General features: G+C 34.4%; 1 protein-coding gene across 4 annotated transcripts in view; it reads right to left on the reverse strand.

Moving 5' to 3' along the window:
• Window positions 1–4,367: 4,367 nt before the first annotated feature.
• Window positions 4,368–20,232, reverse strand: part of LOC144615054 (uncharacterized) — a 170,220-nt gene continuing 154,355 nt past the window's right edge. For 2 of the 4 annotated variants that reach the window (XM_078441500.2, XM_078441498.2), the window contains one exon: window positions 4,368–5,506. In XM_078441500.2, coding sequence (XP_078297626.1) covers window positions 5,309–5,506 — 198 coding nt within the window. In that variant the 3' untranslated portion in view covers window positions 4,368–5,308. Of the gene's footprint in view, window positions 5,507–9,590; window positions 9,766–11,106; window positions 11,195–18,057; window positions 18,186–20,232 lie in introns of all 4 variants that reach the window. The other 2 variants (XR_013553407.2, XR_013553405.2) reach the window with 2 other exon arrangements.

The following is a 20,232-nucleotide window of genomic DNA, read 5'->3' on the forward strand; positions in this document are numbered from 1 at the left end:
ACAGTATACAAACTCAGGTAGGTGTATACACCCAGTGGCATATGTTACAGCTAGGGGGCCCTAACCCTGAACATAGAAACTTCCAGTCTGTTAAAGAATTGAAAGCAAATCTGCTCCATCTTTGCTTCAGAGGGAAACACTGTCTTTATTATTTTGGAGAGCAAACAAATCTGCCTTCTGCTTCAGTGGGAGACACTATCTCTAATCTCCCATACCCACTAGCTATTTTTTTTATTTTATTCTTTTATTTTTGAGAGACAGAGAGCGTGCACAAGCAGAGAGAGGGCAGAAGGAAAAGCAGAGAGAGAGAGAAAGAGAGAGAGAGAGAATCTTAAGCAAGCTCCATACTCAGCGTAGAGCCCAACACAGGGCTCGATCTCAAGACCCTGTGAGAATGACCTGAGCTGAAATTATGTCTGGCGCTCAACCAACTGAGCCGCCCAGGGCCCCTCACCCATTCGCTATTTTAAAAACAGTCTTAAAAAATGGCCAGTTCTGTGACTCAGAAGCAGCCCAGAATAAGCCCAGAGATGAGCAGAAACACCCATTGAGAATTATCTTCCAACAGGTGTTTCAATACTTTTTTCCAAATGTCTTAAATTTTTCACCAGTATATAATCTAAACTTTACTTGTACCCTTTCTATGTCATTTTTACATTTACATTTTTGCTTTCTCCCTTTCTATTTTCACAGTTAAATTCGATCTAATTTTGCTTGTTTGCACAAGGAACATAATCCTGGATGACAATGTTCATCATGTTACTAAGTGCCATCTTGAATATATCATCTCTAAGCATAAGGTACTTTTTGTTTTAGCAAGTATATATTTACCAGTAAACATTATTTTGTTCTATCTTACAGTATTTTAAATGAAACAGTTGATTTAGTAGCCATACTTTATTAACCAATAAAAATCTTAAACAGCTTTGTGGCCCACCTACAGGATGATTTGTATAATGCTTTTAAAGATTTATAAAAGAGTTCACTAAAGTGAACCGTTGGTTTCTTTTTCCTTTCTCCCCAACATGGTTGAACATAAATAAATTAATAAGCATTGGTTCCTTAACTTGGGGCACAGTAGCCAGATCGTATAGCACATAAAAATCCTCCAAGCAATGAGCTAGGGAATATGGATAGAATGATGAACCAAAAACAGGGTCTTTGCCCTTGCAAAATAGTACATATTCATTATAGCATTATTTACAACTGAAAGTTTGAAATATTTTCTGAGATAATGTTTATTATTTATTTTTTACTGTTATCTTTCTCACTGGACTGTAAGCTCCTTAAGAACATTGACTATATTCTTCATTAATAATACTCCTACTCACACGTTGCCAAAACATCATTCTCCTACCCTATAATTCATCATACAAATAGAATTTCTCACTATTCTAAAACATAATTATGAGCTCCCCAAATACAGTGGCTTTGTTGCCTCAGTTTCTCATAGTATACTTTATTTTTCAAACTTTTCCATTTTTCCTAAAAGTAGGTCAGAATTTCTCTGAGGCTGAGCCATATATCAAAACAAATGATTACACATTCAAAAATATAGCTCCTCAACAATTACTTAGTTTTCCAAAATCAAGTTGAGTATCTTTCCTTTCTCTAATCTATTGTGACTTTATAACTTGGAATATTTTTAAGAAGTATTTTGTGTAATTTATTTCATGGTAACCAGAATTATCTTTTTCTAACATATTGTAATATCATTTACCCATTTTAAAGACTTTGGCTTTCCTTTTTCCTCTAGTATATTTTATTCCAAGCATGGAGTTCAAGATTGTTCATATTAAATCCATACAATTTTCTGGAATCAAGACACATTTTCCACAACTATTCTACATTTGCCTTAAATTCTAGCCACTAAAGGTCACTTTTACTTTTTAAACTTTATATGTATTTTGTACTTCTGTATCTTTGTCCAGCTCCCTGTGTTGGCTTTAGTCAAAGAATTAATGGTTAAAAGAGGTGACAGGGAAAGGAAATAAACCAAAATAATGTAATTAAGAATTGTGGACAACAGATAAATTGAGTGGCATAAGTAAGAATTAATTGAATACACATTGATAGATTTGTAAATAGATTAGGGGAAAAAATAAAATAAACATTTAAATTCACAGAAACAGGAAGATCCAAAAAATACTGAATTTCCTGAACTGCTTGGGAACAAAAGAACTAAAGCAATAACAAGAAAGAGGGTTGAAACAACCTAAGCAACACTTACTAGAGTTTTAAAAGAAGTTTTTCCCAAGAGCTATTATGAAAGCAGCAATTTGAAATTGGGCACAGAGCCATAAGTCTGGAAGCAAGAGTTTCTAGGTCATTACAGGAATTCACTATCAAGTTTACAGGACTGCTACTGTACGTTACAACTTGGAGAATATACAGTAGTTTTTTTGTCTTAAAAAGAGAAAGAAGTGGGTGCCTTGCTGTGGCTGCCTTCATATCGATATTAGTTCCAAGCAATTTAACTTAGCAAATGCTAATGCAAATCAAAAGGATATAGTTATTCTGTGATCACAATATACTAGTTAGAAATACTTTCAGCCATGGTATATTCCTTGAATAAGTACAACATTAAATAATTAAGATAGGGAGAATCAAACCTATATCTTACCTCGATGATTTAATAAATATGGAATCATATTATTTTCAGTCAATTTGTTTTGGAAAATATCCCCAAATGTGTTAAGTCATTCTCACTCATAGTAAAAATTAAAGTTATCTTTTGAAAAACGTAAGACATGATGACAAGAATGCAAAATTTTAGTCATGAACCAAGAAGCGCCCTAGGGATTGAGTAAAGTGTTCATTTTTATCATGATCTTCATGGAACAACTAGAAAATAAAATGATTACTGAAAGATGGATCTGACAAGAATTTAGAGCACATTTCAAAAAGAAGCGAAATTAAAGATTCAGATAGGATCATATTTAAGCTTTGTGTACCTAGACTCTGGAGCCTTATCATAAGATCTGTCGATTAATAAGTGATCAATAATATCTGCATAAATGTTAGCTAATGTAAGACTCAGACCCATACTCTGCAGATTTATTAACTATTTGTTTGGAGTTTGTGCATTAAATGTGTTATGTTTATGAAATAAATAAGTCCATGGCCATGGCTAATGATAAGCAGTGTTAACATCTGTATGCATCTTTTTTTTTTTTTTTTTTTTTTTTTTTTTTTGCATTTCACTAGAAGGAGGGTTGACAATCTTCACAGAAAAGAGGGAGTTGTGCATAAGTGGATGTTCACAGAGATTCCCAAAATAAGCCTTCCTTGTTGTACTTCTTAATATGGTATCGGCATCACCCTATGATATTATAATATATATAACTACATAAAAACTCTCAAACCAGAAGCAAAATTAACATCCAAAGTTCTAACAGCTTTGCCTCACTCAATTCATAAATATATTTTTTTTCAAAGGCAATTTACTTGCAAAATATGACCTAATTTTGATTTTTAAAATATGGAGCACTGTTATGTCTTCAAAATAAACTCCTCTTCACAAAAACATTGAATTAAGGATTTTCAAAAAAAAATTGGAATATTAAATTGCTTTGATGACAGAGCATACATCTATAAAAGAATTTATATTTTACTGGAGTCTTATTCTTTGTATCCCCTCCAATAGTTCTGTTTAAACAGATGTACCACAGATGTGGAAACATCTGGCAGGTCAACACAATTCTGCCATGACCAGATCCAGGTTAGGATTGTGCATTTTTTGACATCTAAGTGTTTAGCAAGGACCCTTCCCTGGAAAAAGTTTAGTACATTGCATCAAATGATATATTTCCACTTGCTTCTCCTTTCTTTCTAATAAGTATTTTCACATGTGCTCACTAGAAATATTTTGGTGACCATGGTTACCTTTTTATTTGTTTTAGAAATGTCTACATAATTTTCATTGGCCTTTAAGTAATCACCTACCCAAGTGTTAGGAACAGTTGAATTAAAATCAATAGATTGATTTCAGTCACTGTCATTTTTTTTCTTCTCCAGAGTTTTGTTGGGTCCATTCAAATTATAAGAAAATTGTTCCAATTGTACACATTAAATATACCAATTCATCAAGTTCTCGAGTCTTCTTTCTTCACATATCACAAATGTCAAAGAGATGAATGAAACTTCTTTCAACATTCTGTATAACCATAGAAGAGGTCTTCATTTGGCTTCTTTTATATTAGCATAAACACATAGGGCTGAGTATACATATAATGTATGCTATGAGTGAGTGTGTATGTGTATGCATGCATGTGTTTGTAGTTTTTGAGAGTTTTAGGTAGAGGAGGGGACAGAAAATTGGAAACTTTGATGATTATAGATTTTGAAATTTTATTTTTGTAGTACACACTTATAAATCGAACAATAAAAATCTTCAATTTTTACTTTAAACTATCTCTCTGTTTTTATGAGCCAGGAAACATTTATGAGACTCAAGAAAATATTTTCCAAAGCTCAGTGTCTGAATATCTATAACATTTACCCAAATCAGAGAAAATTAATAAGATTTACAGCACTTTGCAGAGACGGTTAGTAAATCCTGAGGGAAAAAGCAGATTGTACCATTTCATTCAGTGCTGGGAATTTGGGTGATACGTGGTGACAATAAGAGACTTTTCACTCCTGAGGAGACTGAGGCTGTGTGACCCAAGGGATCAGCATGCACCATGGGATGCTATAAAACCCATCTAATATTTATCAAGATGTGCAATGTAATGAAAACAGCCTGAAATCATACACCACACAAACAACTTCAGCCCGGGAATAGGGAGCAAAACAAGGAAATATAATCATAAGCTAGGTTCTTATGCTGTGTTTCTCAGCCTCGTGTCTTTATGTTTATCAGCTGTTTGTTTTTCTAGCTACTTTAGCATTTCCTGTTGAGATAGATTTATATTCAAATGCATCATGAAATCCCCCAAAATGCAAAATTTTTGTTTGCTTGCTTGCTCTCTCTCCTTCAAAACATGCATTTTTCCCCCTGAAAAGTCTACTTTTGTTTGTGTTTAAAATCAGCCATCCATGCACATTTTAATCAGGTTACAGTAATCCTAAATATTAACTCTGGCTCAGAAACTCATGACCACGCCACACTTACTTAGAGATTCAAAAAACATAAACTATGAGTCCATACCGTATCACCATAGGACAAAAGCACCATGAGGGAAGGTTCGAAATTCTGAATATTCTACTCTCCTAAAATTTTCCACTACAGATACTCATTGAAAACAGATTTTTTCACGAAACCAGAAGATTGTTGCAGTGTTGCCCAAAAGAGGTCCAGAAATTCTCACAAAACAGTCTGCATGGCAATCAGCCCACAATGGGCTTCTAATTCCTTCACCACAGAGGCCAAGTCTACTTCCAAGTTTCCAACCAGGATGTTTGCAATGTGCCTCCTCCTTTGACAGCTGTTAAATGCCATAATGGTTACAATAGCATATGCTGGGAGTACTCCAGATGTCTTCACACAGTGGTGGGTCCATTTCTAATAACAGACAATGAGAAAGAAAGGCTGACATAATATTTATAAGAACTTCTTAATCTCTAGTGCATTGTAAATGTTTACGGTTCAAGGTGGGGAATCTGGCTGCTTACCAAATGTATTTTTTCTCCTCTGAGTGTAAGCCTCAGATTATATTTAAATATTTCTATTCTCTCTCATTATCTGTTTTTATGTCTCTGTCTCAGGTCTAGATCAATCTCTCTCTCTCTCTCCCCCCTCTCTTTCTCTTTTTCCAAAAATATTTACTGAACACTCTTGCTTGAAGTGTATCATTTAACCTATCTCTACCTATCACTGGCAAATAAAAGAATTTCCATCCTTTGGGCCTGTCTCTACACCAGAAATGATCTGGACTGATTCAATCCAACACTGGCATGTTTTTTAAACTATTAAACCATATGGAAATATGTCTTACTGAATTTACTTCCTAAAGAACAATTTTCCATTGGACCTATTTGATTTTGACTGTAACCTCTGTGTGCAGAAATGTTCTTTTGGTCTTTCCCTCCTCATAAGTTATGAGATGAATGAAGAGAGGACTATTTTACCCCAATTGTTGAACTCAGAAAGAACCAAGGAAGATAACAAATTAGTGAAAGATGCTGAAGAAAACATCATAAATTGTGACGTTGGGATAGTCACAAAATTATTTTTGCGAGGATAGGGAGTGGAGTTCTCTCTTTTGTAAAAGGAGAGAATTAAATTATTTTATAATCACTTCTTCCAGTTCTAATACTTACTAATCCATAGCCCAAGTTTTTCTGAGCTCTGTTTCTTTCTACAGCTCTCATGGGCATGGCCATCTTGATAAACAATGTCACCTTTTATTGTCTTTAAAAGTCATCTTGTTCTCACAAACTCCCTTCTCTTCAACAACACCAGAGAATGAAGGAGGATTAAAAACACAAAAACAAAAACAAACAAAGAAACCTTGGTAATAAGAAGAGAACAATTTTTTTGGTCCATCATTTATTTAGTAGACTGAAGATAACTAACCAAGGAGTATACCCTTTGATGACTTCCTTTTGGAGCTGCAAACTACTGAGGACAGAAAAAGCTACTATTTGAAAGCAAGCAAATTGTGCTTTGATTTTGGCAACGAAGTCCAATTAAAACAGCTGCAGAAAACAAAAACAAAAGCCTTAAACAGACTAAAATTAAGATCTACAACAATAGATCGTACTCATTTGTGTTTATTTCACTTAGTTCATGATTCTATCTAGTTTAGTTTGTTTTAAATTTGGAGGTATAAGAGAAAGTACACATCTTTCCCTTGATGTGCTCATTTGTATACTACGGTCTAAGATTTTTCAATTCAGAATGGCTCTATAATAATGACTTCCCACCCACCATTTAATCATTAAGAATGCTTTGCTCATTTGTATTGTGAGCAAATCATCAACAAGATGCTTTTCTTTCTGAAAGTTCTTCTTCTACTATTTATTTGAAACTTCCTTTGGTCTTATGAATAATATCTCTGCCCATAGGTAATAAATTTAAACAGTCATATTATGACATTTAAGATAAATTTATAATTTAAGGAAAAAACTAACATTTTGTGGGATAACAATTAAGATCTAGTCTTTTAGAGACTTTGTGGCTTATAATACAGTATTGTTGACAATAATCACTACACTATGCATTAACTCTCCAGGACTTACTTATCCACTAGTTCTGTTTGTACTGTTAAACAACAAAACTCCGATAACATTATTTGAAGAGATTTAAGATAGGAGTTGGATTAGTTTACCACATATCGGACCAGTATTTATCAGAATCCTCAGGAATACCATTAATATTAAAAAAAATACTAAAAAAAATAAATAAAAAGGCCTGAGGCTTCCTATTCAGAATGTAACAGGGAACTGAATTTTAACCAGCTTTCCAACTGGTTCTTAGTTTCATAACTCCTGAAAATCACTACACTACATGCAGAAGTGAGATCAAACTGGTTTGCCCTTTTTGAGTCCAGCATAGGAATGACCAAATTGCCAGAAGGTATCAAGTGAGTCTCATGATGGAGGTTTCTGGCTTCCCTACCATTGTCAGCAAACATTGTCTTTCTCTCCTCTTCCAGAAAGAAGGAGATAGTCCTTTGCAAGTGAACTCTCTCTTCCCTGTCCTGCCCTTCTCTCAGGTATAAGAGTGATCTGCATCATCATCTCTTAAATACTCAGCAACAGCTCTATAACATGGCGAATGTTCTAATGATCACTTCAATGCTGCTAACTAGAATGAGTATCTATTTATAAAGGAAAATTTAAGCTCTTTTTCAGTGAAAAGAAACTCCTAGATTCCCACAGAAGGTATGAAATAATAGACCTTGTTTTTTGCCACCACAAATTATTTTTATTTTTACAAAGTTCCGTTAAATATAAAGGACACATTCTAATAATGAGAGGTCTTAATAATTAAGATTTATCAACTGAAAAACTGGAACTAAGGTGTAGACTTATTTAAATGCAAGGTCTGAGGTCCTGATTTTTAAATAAAAATGACTTACAGCTTATATCCCTGATATTATTTATTTCCTAGTAAAGGTTCCATGAATAATCTACTCTAATTAGGTCTTGAGAGAAACACTAAAGTCATAAAGATAAACAGTTGGTATTAATTTAAAGTTAAACTTACTTTCCAGTAACTGAGTTAATATTTCTTGATGACTTTATTAGTCAATCATAATACTGCGTTCAAATTCCAGGCCCTTCAGTACTGGCAATTATAACTGTTTAAGAGAAGATGATTGTATTTTCTGATTATTCTTTCTTGTGATATAACACTAGATTGAATTTAATCATGTAAATATTTTAGTTTGGAAGGCAAATTGAATTATATGAAATCTCTCTCTTTCTCTCTCTCTGTTTTAATTTAGAATGCTTTGCTTTGCATTGTTTCTTACATTCTGGCTTGTTTTTGACATTTTCTAACTTAATGAGGAGCTCAGTCTTTCACCTGTTTTCTGCCCAGACCTTTCTCCACTTTCTAGGAGCAGGAATTCTAACATGGGTTAAGGACAGGATGAAATACTGAGGATTAGAATTTCGTCACAGCTCAAACCAAGGTACAGAATTAGTGGGAAGAGAAGAGAAGTTAAAAGTCATTTTCCATATGGATGCCTTTATTGTGTAGGGCTTCTTTCAAACAGATTCCTTTTTGTCTTCTTTGAGTTCTAAGCTGCTGTTGTCACAATAGCAGGGGATATTTATATATATCTGATAGATACCTCATTATATATATCAGGTATATATATATGTGTGTATATATATACAGACCCTATATATATATATATATATATATATATATATATATAATTCATATATACCTCCATATATATGTGTGTGTATATGTGTGTGTATATATATATATATATATATATATATATATATATATGTATTTATATATTTAGGGGATATTTATATATATCTGATAGATACCTCATTATATATATCAGGTATATATATATGTGTGTATATATATACAGACCCTATATATATATATATATATATATATATATATATATATATATAATTCATATATACCTCCATATATATGTGTGTGTATATGTGTGTGTGTATATATATATATATATATATGTAAAATATATATATATGAATATACTTGGCAGATATCTAATAGATATATCTGGAGTATAACTAACTCCAGAATAATTTCCTACTCAAAAAAAGATGGGTTTACATGATTAAATTCAATATCAGAATTAGTGTTTTACTAAACTCCATCTGAATGGAGTTTATTTCCTATATCAATTAATTTCTAATAATTTGTATTTAATAATCTAAAATCAACTGTGTTGTTATTATTGTTTTACATTGACTATTTAAACCAATGTAACAAAACATTGTGTAAGAGTTCGCTGGAAACTGAGTTTTATTGTGGGAGGCACCAGTTGGAGATTTCTTTTCATCATGAAAATTGTTGCTCACCTGAAGGGTCAGACATCTAACATGGGATACAAGAACTGAAAAAGACTTTCAAGATCACCTAGTTCAGCAACCTTACTTAATTGATAAAATAAATGTTACCTGAAAAATGGTAGGTGATTTACCTTAAACCCAGATCCAATAATTATCTTCTGCAAACAGTTTTATTTAGCAGAATGCTGGAGTTCATTTAGTGGAATGGGTGGCTTTGTGTAGCATCATCATTCTTTTTTAAAGTAATTTCTTACATTCTCATAGTTTTATGTGCTGTCATTTGGTAAAGATACAAGGAACAGCTTCCTGAGGGACCAAGGCAGTTGTTAGTCTTTGTTAGCTGTTAGAGAGATACGTCTTTTGCCAGTTCACCCCCCTGACCAAGGGTCACCACTAAAGATAGCATCTTCTCAGCTCTATCTACTCCCTCCCATCCCCCTCCAAAGTTCATTACCCTAGGTAACTCAGTTTCTATATGTCTAAAATAGAGATGTTGACAGTTCCTATCATATAGATCTGACTTTAAGATTATTTAAGCTATGTAAAGCATTAACGAGGGTAAAACTCAATACTTAGTAAAACTCAGTGAATGTTCGTTATAAATATTAATTATATTACAATGTATATCCTAATTTTTGAGCTTTAAAATAATTGGTTTTCAATTTAATTTAAATCCAGTTAATTATTAATGCTAAATAATTAAATAAGCTTTATAAATGCTAGTGTTTTTATAGTGTAGGTAACAAAAGCCTAGATTTTACACTGGAAGAGAATCTAAGATAGTGAAGGTATGAGCAATTATTTTCATATACATACATATATATGTATATATATTTTCATATAATAAGCATAATATATATATATATATATGCACACACACACAATTTAATTAGGTACATTTTCTTCCTATGGTTTATCTTAATAAACTTTTGATCTTTATCAAACTGCACTGGCCATTATAAACTATCATTATTTTGCATTGAATTATTTATAAATTTTTTATTTTAATTTTGGAGCATCTTCAACATACCTCCAGATTTTGGGGTGTGTTAGCAGGTTGGTAATATGATGACAATTATACTCAAGCCCTTTTTAAAACTCAAAACAACAAAAAATTGCTTTCCAAATTTGTGCTCTTGTTCCATTTATGTCTTAAATAAGAATGATAATAGTATTCTAAATTTAGCTTAGTGTTTATTCTTCAATAGACTTCTTATGATACTCTTATAGTTTTCCTTATTTTTAAAGTACATCTACTTTTTTTTCTTACATCATTCTTTATGTAGAAACAGATGGGTTGTTTTGCTTCCGAACACCATCTTAAAATTGCCCCTATAATACATTTCCTGAAAAATCTAACCTATCATGATAATTTATATAATTCTAATTTTAGTAATTTGACAGAAGCTTTCTTATCTCAACAATTTGGGAGGGAATGTTTCAATGTTTGTTATAATTTAAGATCTATTTTTTTTGGCCCATAGCTTTCTCTATGTAGTAGCAATAAAGAAATTAAAAATCCTGACAAAAACAAGTCTTCAAATTAATTTTGCAAGGATAAGCTAAGGGACACATAAGCTAATGCTTAGGGACTGAAGAATATGCTCAAAGGTCCATGTTGGTCCAAGTCACTATTTCTAAACCAACCTTCTAGGCCAAAGACGCCAAGAATCTTGCAGACATAGTGAGGGATAGTGCAGTTTACTGAAGAAAGGTGATGCTTCAGAAGAAGAATCTGATAGAAAACAAAAATATAAATAGGATCTACTACATTGCTTGACTCCCCAACACAACATACACACACGCAATCTTCCATAATATTTTTAAAAAATGTTCTTGCTCAACACAGTGCAGTGGGCATCACTTCTCCAAAGAGAGACAAAACAAACTCATTCCAAGCTTGACTACCTGTGGACCAATGATCTGATAGCCCAAACTTTGTTATTTTGCTTTGGAATCTTAAGCAATTCCAGATACAACTTTTTTAAAAAATTTTTTTGTTAGCGCTTATTTATGTTTTTGAGACAGAGAGAGACAGAGAGAGAGAGAGAGAGCATGCACTCATGTGTGTGCACATAAGTGGGGGAGGGACAGAGACAGGGAGACAGAGGTTCCAAAGCAGTCTCCACACTGACAGCAGAGAGCCCCATGTGAGGCTCGGACTCATGAACCGCAAGATAATGACCTGAGCCGAAGTCAGGCTAGATCCAACTTTTGTAAATATTGCAAATGGTAAGCTAACATACAAATATAAACATCTTGAAAATATGACATATAAAATGGAGGAAAAAACAAAACTATGGATTACAACTTTTAGGTAAGAGAGAGTGCCATTGATCTTAACCACAAGACTTTATATACTGTGCTAATCATGTAAAGAATAGAAGAATAATCTCATGGAAACAGTTCACAAAATCTATCAGCAATGAGATAAATGTGTGGATCAGCCAGTATAAGCTGCTCCAATATGTGTTCACTGTTCATATTATCCTTGTCCAGTGCCCTTCATTATAATGTCTCAGAGGTACATTAGAGAGAATTACTCTATGGGTCGTGCTAGCAACATAACCACTTGCTTCCCATTGTGTGGGTGTTTAGACATAAAACTGAACAACTATAGGCTCAGTTCTGATATTATCTTGTTAATATAACTTCTTTAAAGACTAAGTGAGATTCCTCTTAATTTCATTTTGTGGGATAATTTTGCTAGTAACCATGATCCTAACTCTGAATTGAATTGGGGATCACCATTTTACCTAACCCCAGCTCTTTGCTAATAATTTTATCTCATAGCAAGAATGGAAAATAACATATGTCAAGCTCAACTTGATAGGCTTTTCCCTACACTATGCCCCTCAAATATTCTTATATTATTCCATCCCTTTTCAGGGTGTTGTCACATCAGAAAGCATTGTGGAAAGATATTTATTCCCCTGATTCATTGAGGATTTTCTTGTATAAGTTGTTTCCTATTTCCAGGATTCTATCATTTTCTTCTTGTTTTTTTAAATTTTTTATGTTTATATATTTTGGAGAGAAGGAGAGAGAGAGAGAGAGACAGAGCAAGAGTGGGAAAGGGGCAGAGAGAGAGAGAGAGAGAGAGGGGAGACACAGAATCCGAAGCAGTCTTCAGGCTCTGATCTGTCAGCACTGTGAGAGCTGAACTATGAGATCATGACCTGAGCTGCATTCAGACGCCCAACCAACTGAGCCACCCAGGCACCCTTCTATCATTTTCTATCTTACTCATTAACTTTAGGATACAATAAAATATCTATTTTCTGCCAAATAAAGTGCACAGTTCTTTTTCTTTTAATTTTTTAAATGTTTATTTATTTTTGAGACAGACAGAGACAGAATGCGAGTGGGTTGGGGCAGACAGAGAGGGAGGCACAGAATCCAAAGCAGGCTCCAGGCTCCAAGCTGTCAGCACAGAGCCTGACGCGGGGTTCGAACTCACGAGCTGTGAGATCATGACCTGAGCCGAAGTCGGAAGCTCAACCGACTGAGCCACCCAGGCGCCCCTAAGGTGCACAATTCTTAACAGTTGGATATTCCTTGCTTTGGGAAGACACATCTCTTAAAAAGCTCATACAGTAATCTTCCTATTGTCTCTCTGCTTTTAATGTGCCAGTTTGTTCTAGAGCTTCCTTCTGTCTTGTAATATCTCAAAGAAGGCTACTAGAACCTGGATTCAGCTCTACTCACTCTGGTTTTCATGAAGAATGGTGTTCCTATAAACTGCTGCACCATTTTCCCAAAAAAGAGGTAGAATAAACCACCACTATTGATCTATATTATTCATCTGGATGGTGTGAAGAAAATCTCACAATTTGTTTCCTTTATCTGTGTAAGGGAAAACTGCATTCTTTCCTACTGTGTGTTTTTTCCCCATGTGGCTCCTTTACTACTCACACAGAACACTTTAGTTCTGACATTTTGGGTCACCAAATGTGTAGAAGTTTTCCCCACATCAAGCAATCCTCTGTGACACCAGCCAGGTGTCCTATAACTTAACTCAATTCTGACAGTATCTACTCAGAGATAGCAGCAGATCCCACAGGTTAAGGGCTCAATCCTATAAGACTGCCCCCACCCCACCTGCCCACACATCAGATGCCAGTCACAAGCCTAAGTTACCACCTATGCTTCTGACTGACCCGCTATAGATCAGAGGTTCCAACAACTCCTTCCTTGGGTTCAATTAATTTTCTAGAGCATCTCTCAAAACCCAGGGTAACACTTACTTATGTTTACCAGTTTATTAAAGGATAAAGGATACAGATAAACATCCAGATGGAAGAAGTGCATAGGGCAAGGTATGGGGAAAGGACAAGGAGCTTCAATGTCCTCTGCAGGGGTGCCACCCTCCCAGCACCTCCATTTTCATCAAGCTGGAAACTCTCTGAACCTTGTCCTTGTGGGTTTTTATGGAGGCTTCATTACACAGTCATGATTGATTAAAGCACTGGCCATTGCTAACTGATTCAACCTCCAAGTCCTCTGCCCTCCTCAGAGGTCAGGGGTGGGACTGAAAGTTCCAACCCTCTAATCACAGCAACCAGCCCCCATCCTTAGGTAGGGTCCAAAGGTCTCCTCATTAACATAAGAAACCGTTATCACTCATCACTTAGGAAATTCCAAGGGTTTTAGGTGCCCTTGCTAAGAACAAGGTCAATTACCAAATATTTAGTTCTTACTATAAATGACAATATCCCAGATGGAATCAATCTACCTAATGTCTTGAGCCTTAGGAGATTGCTCTTTTCCTCCTCCCCTGTCCACATCAATGAGTGGAAAACAATGACTGGGTTGTGTGCCTACAACCTCAGACTCTTTTCTTAGGAAGGTAACCCAACAGTAGGGCACAAAGAATTAATAAGCCTGCTTTAGCTGACACGCTCAGCTGTGACCTGCCACCCAGTGTTGAAAAGCAAAGATAATATTTTTCTTTTTTATTTAGTGACTCTATTGTATTCTTTCATATTTGATTCAGAAGAACTCAGAGAAGAGAAATGGGCTTCCTCAAATACTAAAATTTGTAGGGAAATATTTAAGCAACTTTAGTGATACCTGTCCTACTAGCTCATCTGATATGTACTGATCATCCTCTTTACCTAGCAAATATCCATCAATATACAGAGAAAAATTATTCAAATCATGTGTACTATTGAAAGTAGGAGAATAATATGTTCTTTATTCTCAAAGAGGGCTTACATTTTCTGTTCTGGGGTAGAGAGGCAAGAGAAAAAGTTTTGTGATACTTGAAGTATTTTAAAATCCATTTCATTCTGAATGGTTGTAAATATTTTGCCCTCTATTTCCATTCACTATTCTTTTTTTCTTATCTAAGCCATTGGGTGGTGGGAGGGTGAACGAAAATAAGTAGAAGGTGGAAGAATGGAAATGAAAGAACCATAGCTCTGTAACCACATTTATTTTCATGCTAAAAGTAACAGTTTAACTCCTTTTTCCCCTCTCTCCTTGATTCCTTTTTTAGTAATATAAAGCTATTTTATGCATGAGCATAGTTATTTTCCTTTCATTAAAATGGATACAGCACTCGGTTCATGCATCAATTCCATCTGTAATCATAATTTCAAAGCAAATTGGAGAACAAAGTCAATTATTCAAATAATCTACAATCACATTTTTATATTCAGTGTCAAAATAATTGACAAAAGCATTTCAGACTTCAATTACCTCCAAAACTAGTTTGAGTTTCTCCTCATTTGGGATGTTTCTATATGGCTTTGCATTTAACACACTTTATTTTTATTCTTTTGTTATATCTATTTACTTTATTATTATTTGTTATTCTCTCTTTTGAATATCATTTTTTATAAATGTTTGTTCTTCTGTGCCACCAAATCCAAAATGAGTATATAAGCAAGAAGCCCATTGGTTATAAAGAACTTCAGGTTTTAAAATGTATTTTTTTTTTCTTTCTGAAAATTTTCTGCCATTAGTTTTAGCCACTATTCTGACACTTTCTTCCAAGTTTCTTCTTCAGGTAACTCATATCCACCAGGATGAGGCAGGAAAGGAAAAAGGCAAAGGGAAATCATCCATAGAGGAGCTTTGAGGAACGGAGAGAGAAATCAAAACCCAAAGAGAAAACAGGGCTCTAATCAAGGTTCAATCTCTGTGAATCAGTCAGCAGGGGTGAGAAAGCTGAAAGAACAAGAATATTTGTTTTATTGGCGTATTTGAAGATCTCATGTCAAGTACTTATTACTATCAAATGAATGAAAGGGAAAGGGCTTTGAAATGTATGCCTTCCAACAGAAAGAAGGGTGGGGAAGGTGTCTCTCTTTAAGGGCAAAGGGACACAGTTTGTAGGGAAGTAATTACTTTCCCTTCAGCTCCTGGGTCTGACATCAGCTCTGCTTCAGTGACACTAAGGAGCTACCCTGATAACAGCAGGCAATACTGAAAATGGCTCTGCTCCAAAATGCTGTTTTGTGAATGCATGACACAGAGAGGCACAGGGAAATCTGGTGAGTGTTTGGGTCACCTCTGCATCTCACACTTCACTGCTTTGTTACTACCAGTGGCAGGACTGCTGGTAATGTAATGGAAGCACTCTGTATTTGGGGAATCTCCGTATGAGCTGAACATGCAGAATCCTGAGGGCACACGATGATTAGGCTTACGGCATCATTTTCTTTTCTGTAGCTCTTCACTTAGCATAAACAGTCTAGGCAGTTGTTTGAATGGTAATGAACAGAATCTCTCCTTAGCAACAATCCAGTTTTTAAAAAATAGATATCAAATAGAATCCTACTTTTAATAATAATGTGGGTTTTGTTTTTCTTTCGTCTGTTTTCTTTTTTAGTCTGAACGCACCGGAAAAGGTTGGTTCACTGCGGTGATCCACAAGAAACCGCTTTATTTTCTTCCTGCATTAATGTTTCAAGAATGACAACATAACTGTGTTTAGGATTTCAGTATTGTTATCCCAGTGAACTGGACATTGCCTTAAGGAAATATTTCAATCTGCCATTGTAGAAATCCCAGAACCTAAACTAAACAAGAAAATACTACTGCTACTACTAATGGTCCCTGATAAGTTACATTTTTATATTTTTAGCTATCTCTTGTTTTTGATTTGTTTTGATTTTGATTGTGTTCTGGTCTTTTGGGGGAGCACACTCTACCGATAAAGTTGACTACTTTTGCCTTAGCTGTGTGGTTCTGTGAAGGGCTCAGTTATCCACATTGTTTTTTGTAGAAAATAATAAAAGGTAGATAAATTATGATAATGCAAACTTGAAATATATAAGTATCACATGAAATTGCAAACATAAATATGCTTGATCATGAAAAAAGTAAGCTATCAAACTGAGCATAAGCTATTATTTCAGAAATTGCTCAATCATTTTGCATTATAACAGACATTAAGCTTTTCTTTATGCAAGAATTCTTGAAATTAATAACTTGCTACCTGTTTTCCTGACATTTTAGAAAATAATGTTATGTTCAGTTTTAATAATGAAACATCTTTCTTCTGTTGACATAATATCAATCTTCTATAGGAATATAGATTGAGGTCACTATAAATGGCTTTAGGGTTTTAGATAACATTACATAAGTAATAAAAGTAATTGAAAGGAGATGAAATTTCAAGATTTAGATGAGGCCAAGGTAAATTCTTTTTGTTTTTAATTCTTTTTTAACGTTTATTTATTTTTGAGACAGAGAGAGACAGACCATGAACAGGGGAGGGGCAGAGAGAGAGGGAGACACAGAATCTGAAACAGGCTCCAGGCTCTGAGCGGTCAGCACAGAGCGCGACGCGGGTCTCAAACTCACCCACCGTGACATCATGACCTAAGCCGAAGTCGGACGCTTAACCCACCGAGCCACCCAGGCGCCCCAAGGCCAAAGTAAATTCTTAAGACAAATGCAAATTTTCAACCAAATGTGTGCAAGATGAAAACATTCACAATATCTGTAACTGTAGTACTGTCCAATAGGAATACTATTATTTACAAATAAATTTTTCAGAGCCTATCTCTCATAGGATGTAGATGCAGGAATGACCACAAAATAAATCTAAGTACATAGGTGAGTTGGAGAAACTTATTATTAAGTATATTTGAAAATTACGTATATCCTTTTATCAGCATGTTGTTTTGCCTAACAATCGTTTCCCATTCTGGCTTCTTAATATCATCCACTTATCATGAAGCTGTTGTTTCATGGGATTGGCAGTTCTCAGACCCAGAAGAGAGATCCTAATCCATCTAGGACATTTATGGCAATCCCATTTCCTTTACCTGTGACTGTTTTAGGATTGGGCATGAATTCCCAACTGTGGCCAATGAGATGGGAGGAGAATTTTCCTGGGGTCTTTGAAGATACCTTTCTTTATTTTTCAAAAAAATGAAAAGAAGTCATTTTCCCTTTTTCTTCTAGAGATTGCTGGTTTGGGAAATGCTCCCTAGTAGCCATTTTTTAACTTCTAGATGAATGAATAATGAAGGGCAAATATTTGACACATTAAGGATGACAGAGTAGAGAGAGGGAGAACAAAATCTGGACTCTTGATGACATCAATAAATCAGATTAAACCAGAGCAACAGCCTGCCTTACTTCTGGTTTTCTTCTCAGTGAGATAAATAATGATGATGGTGGTGATGGTGATGATGATGATGATGATGATTTTTCATTGCTCAAGACAATTTGAATTGGGTCTTCTGTTTCTTGTAGCCAATATGTTCCTAAAAGATACAATTTCTTATACACATCAACAAACCCTCTCTGGTGATTATCATGAAATCATAGTAGAAGGTCTAAGAGGAACAAGATAAAAGGAAAAGAAACAATATTGGGACATTCGCTCATGATTGTTTTGTCACACCATAAATAACCCAGTTCATATATATACACACCCACTCATGCACACAGCCTTGAAATAAAAGAAGTATAATTTCATAACCTTTCCCCAAAGCATCTAGTGATGCCCAAATAATCATTTACTTTGATAGCATTGATATAACAGCATTTATATGAATGACTCAGTATTATGTAGACCAGACAATTAATAGATTGATTTCATTTTCAGCCAATATTTTGGCATATTTAAGAATAATCTAAGATAATTGTAGATGTTGGTTTGGGGACAAGAATTTCAGTTTTTGTTATCTAGTAGAAGATACTGATTGACTACATATCCTATACCCCATGTTCTCTGAGAAGTGCTAAAATCAAAGAATTTAATAAAATATACCCTCACCTAACAGCCCAATGCAGAATTCAAGGTGTCAACACTAACAATTTCTCAGGCCTTTCTCCAAAGTGTATATAAAAGGAAATGGAGTAAATCTCATGAATCTACTTCAAATATAATCTGTGTTGCCAGAGCAACAAAGTAGAAGAATTTTATTCTAAATATGTTTATAATGCAAATTGTTTTAGAACATAATTTGTACAGAAATCAGTCAACAGTGTGCTATTGTGGTTGGTCTAGTTCATAGCAAATTGTTTAATTATGATTTGTAGGTATATATACATATATATTGAATTGGATTTTCATGTCTCTTCTATTATATAATTTAATCTAATTCCATCATTTGCTTTATTTAAAAACCCACTGTCAAAAAGTTTACATTTTAATGTTATCCTGTAACATCTGAGGATCCATTTTGGCTTACATAATTTTAGCAAAAAGAGCATGAAATGCATTTTCAAATAATGTGTCTGCAGTATGTTGGAGTTAAAAATGTTAGGCTATTTATTGTTGTGAGGCACTCAAATTTGAAAGGGACAGCTGATAAAGATGTAATTAAATCTTGCCTCTTAAGGAATCTTATGAATTATTAAAATCCAGATCCTATTATTCCTTCTTAAATTATTCTTTTCAACTTCTTGTTGCCACATATGCCACCCTCCCTCAAATGTTAAGCAATTACCCTTTTCAGGGTCAAAGAAGCACCTAAAGGGCCCATCTGGAAAGCTGAGATAAGGGCCTATGGTTCAGCTTAAATAGCTGTTATACTGAGACATTAAGATCAGGTTGAAGAGGAAGCCATTACCTTGGGGTTCTCTGAACAGCTAAAAGAGATTTATTTTAGTGCACTTTACATCAGTTCTTGGATGCCTTTCTCTATTTTTATACAGCTTCATTCTCATCTAACTTCAAAGTGTTGAGTTTGTCTTGATATATATGAAATGCTGGATTGAAAATTAGATGCAATTTTGCAAACTAAAAAATATACATACTTTATGAAAGATGGATTAACTGCCTGTTAATTTCATTAAAAAGTGTTAACTAAAAAGATTCTTATTCAAGTTGTCCATACTTTAGGGTTGTTTGGAAACAAAGCTTCTTTTACATATTTACTGTTTGCCTTGTTCTCTGTACTTCCAGAGGAGAGACATTTTTGTTTAATCAATGGTTGATTTTAAAAATAACTATAAACATTCCATCAAAGGAATTTGCTAGGCTAATGCTGTGATTGGGATTTCATAGAACCATTGACACAAACACATATCAGAATTGACACATATAATTTTGACACAAGTTGACACATATCATAATTTTGGCTTGTCCTTAATCTAAAAAAAAAAATGTATGTTTTTCAGAAATAAGTTAAATTTTGGCTTTTGACCCATTTACATATAGGAGGTTATCCAGGCACCTTCACTAAGGCTGGGTTCTTTGATGTTGACAATAGATCCTTGGTCAGGGTGGGGTAAGAGATGGGCAGTGGCACTGCAGGACTCCAGCAGAAGTTTATGAAAGTACACAATTTACTCTAAAATCAG

Source organism: Panthera onca, chromosome F2 (assembly GCF_046562875.1).
Source record: "Panthera onca isolate mPanOnc1 chromosome F2, mPanOnc1 haplotype 2, whole genome shotgun sequence".
Classification (NCBI taxonomy): Eukaryota; Metazoa; Chordata; class Mammalia; order Carnivora; family Felidae; genus Panthera; species Panthera onca.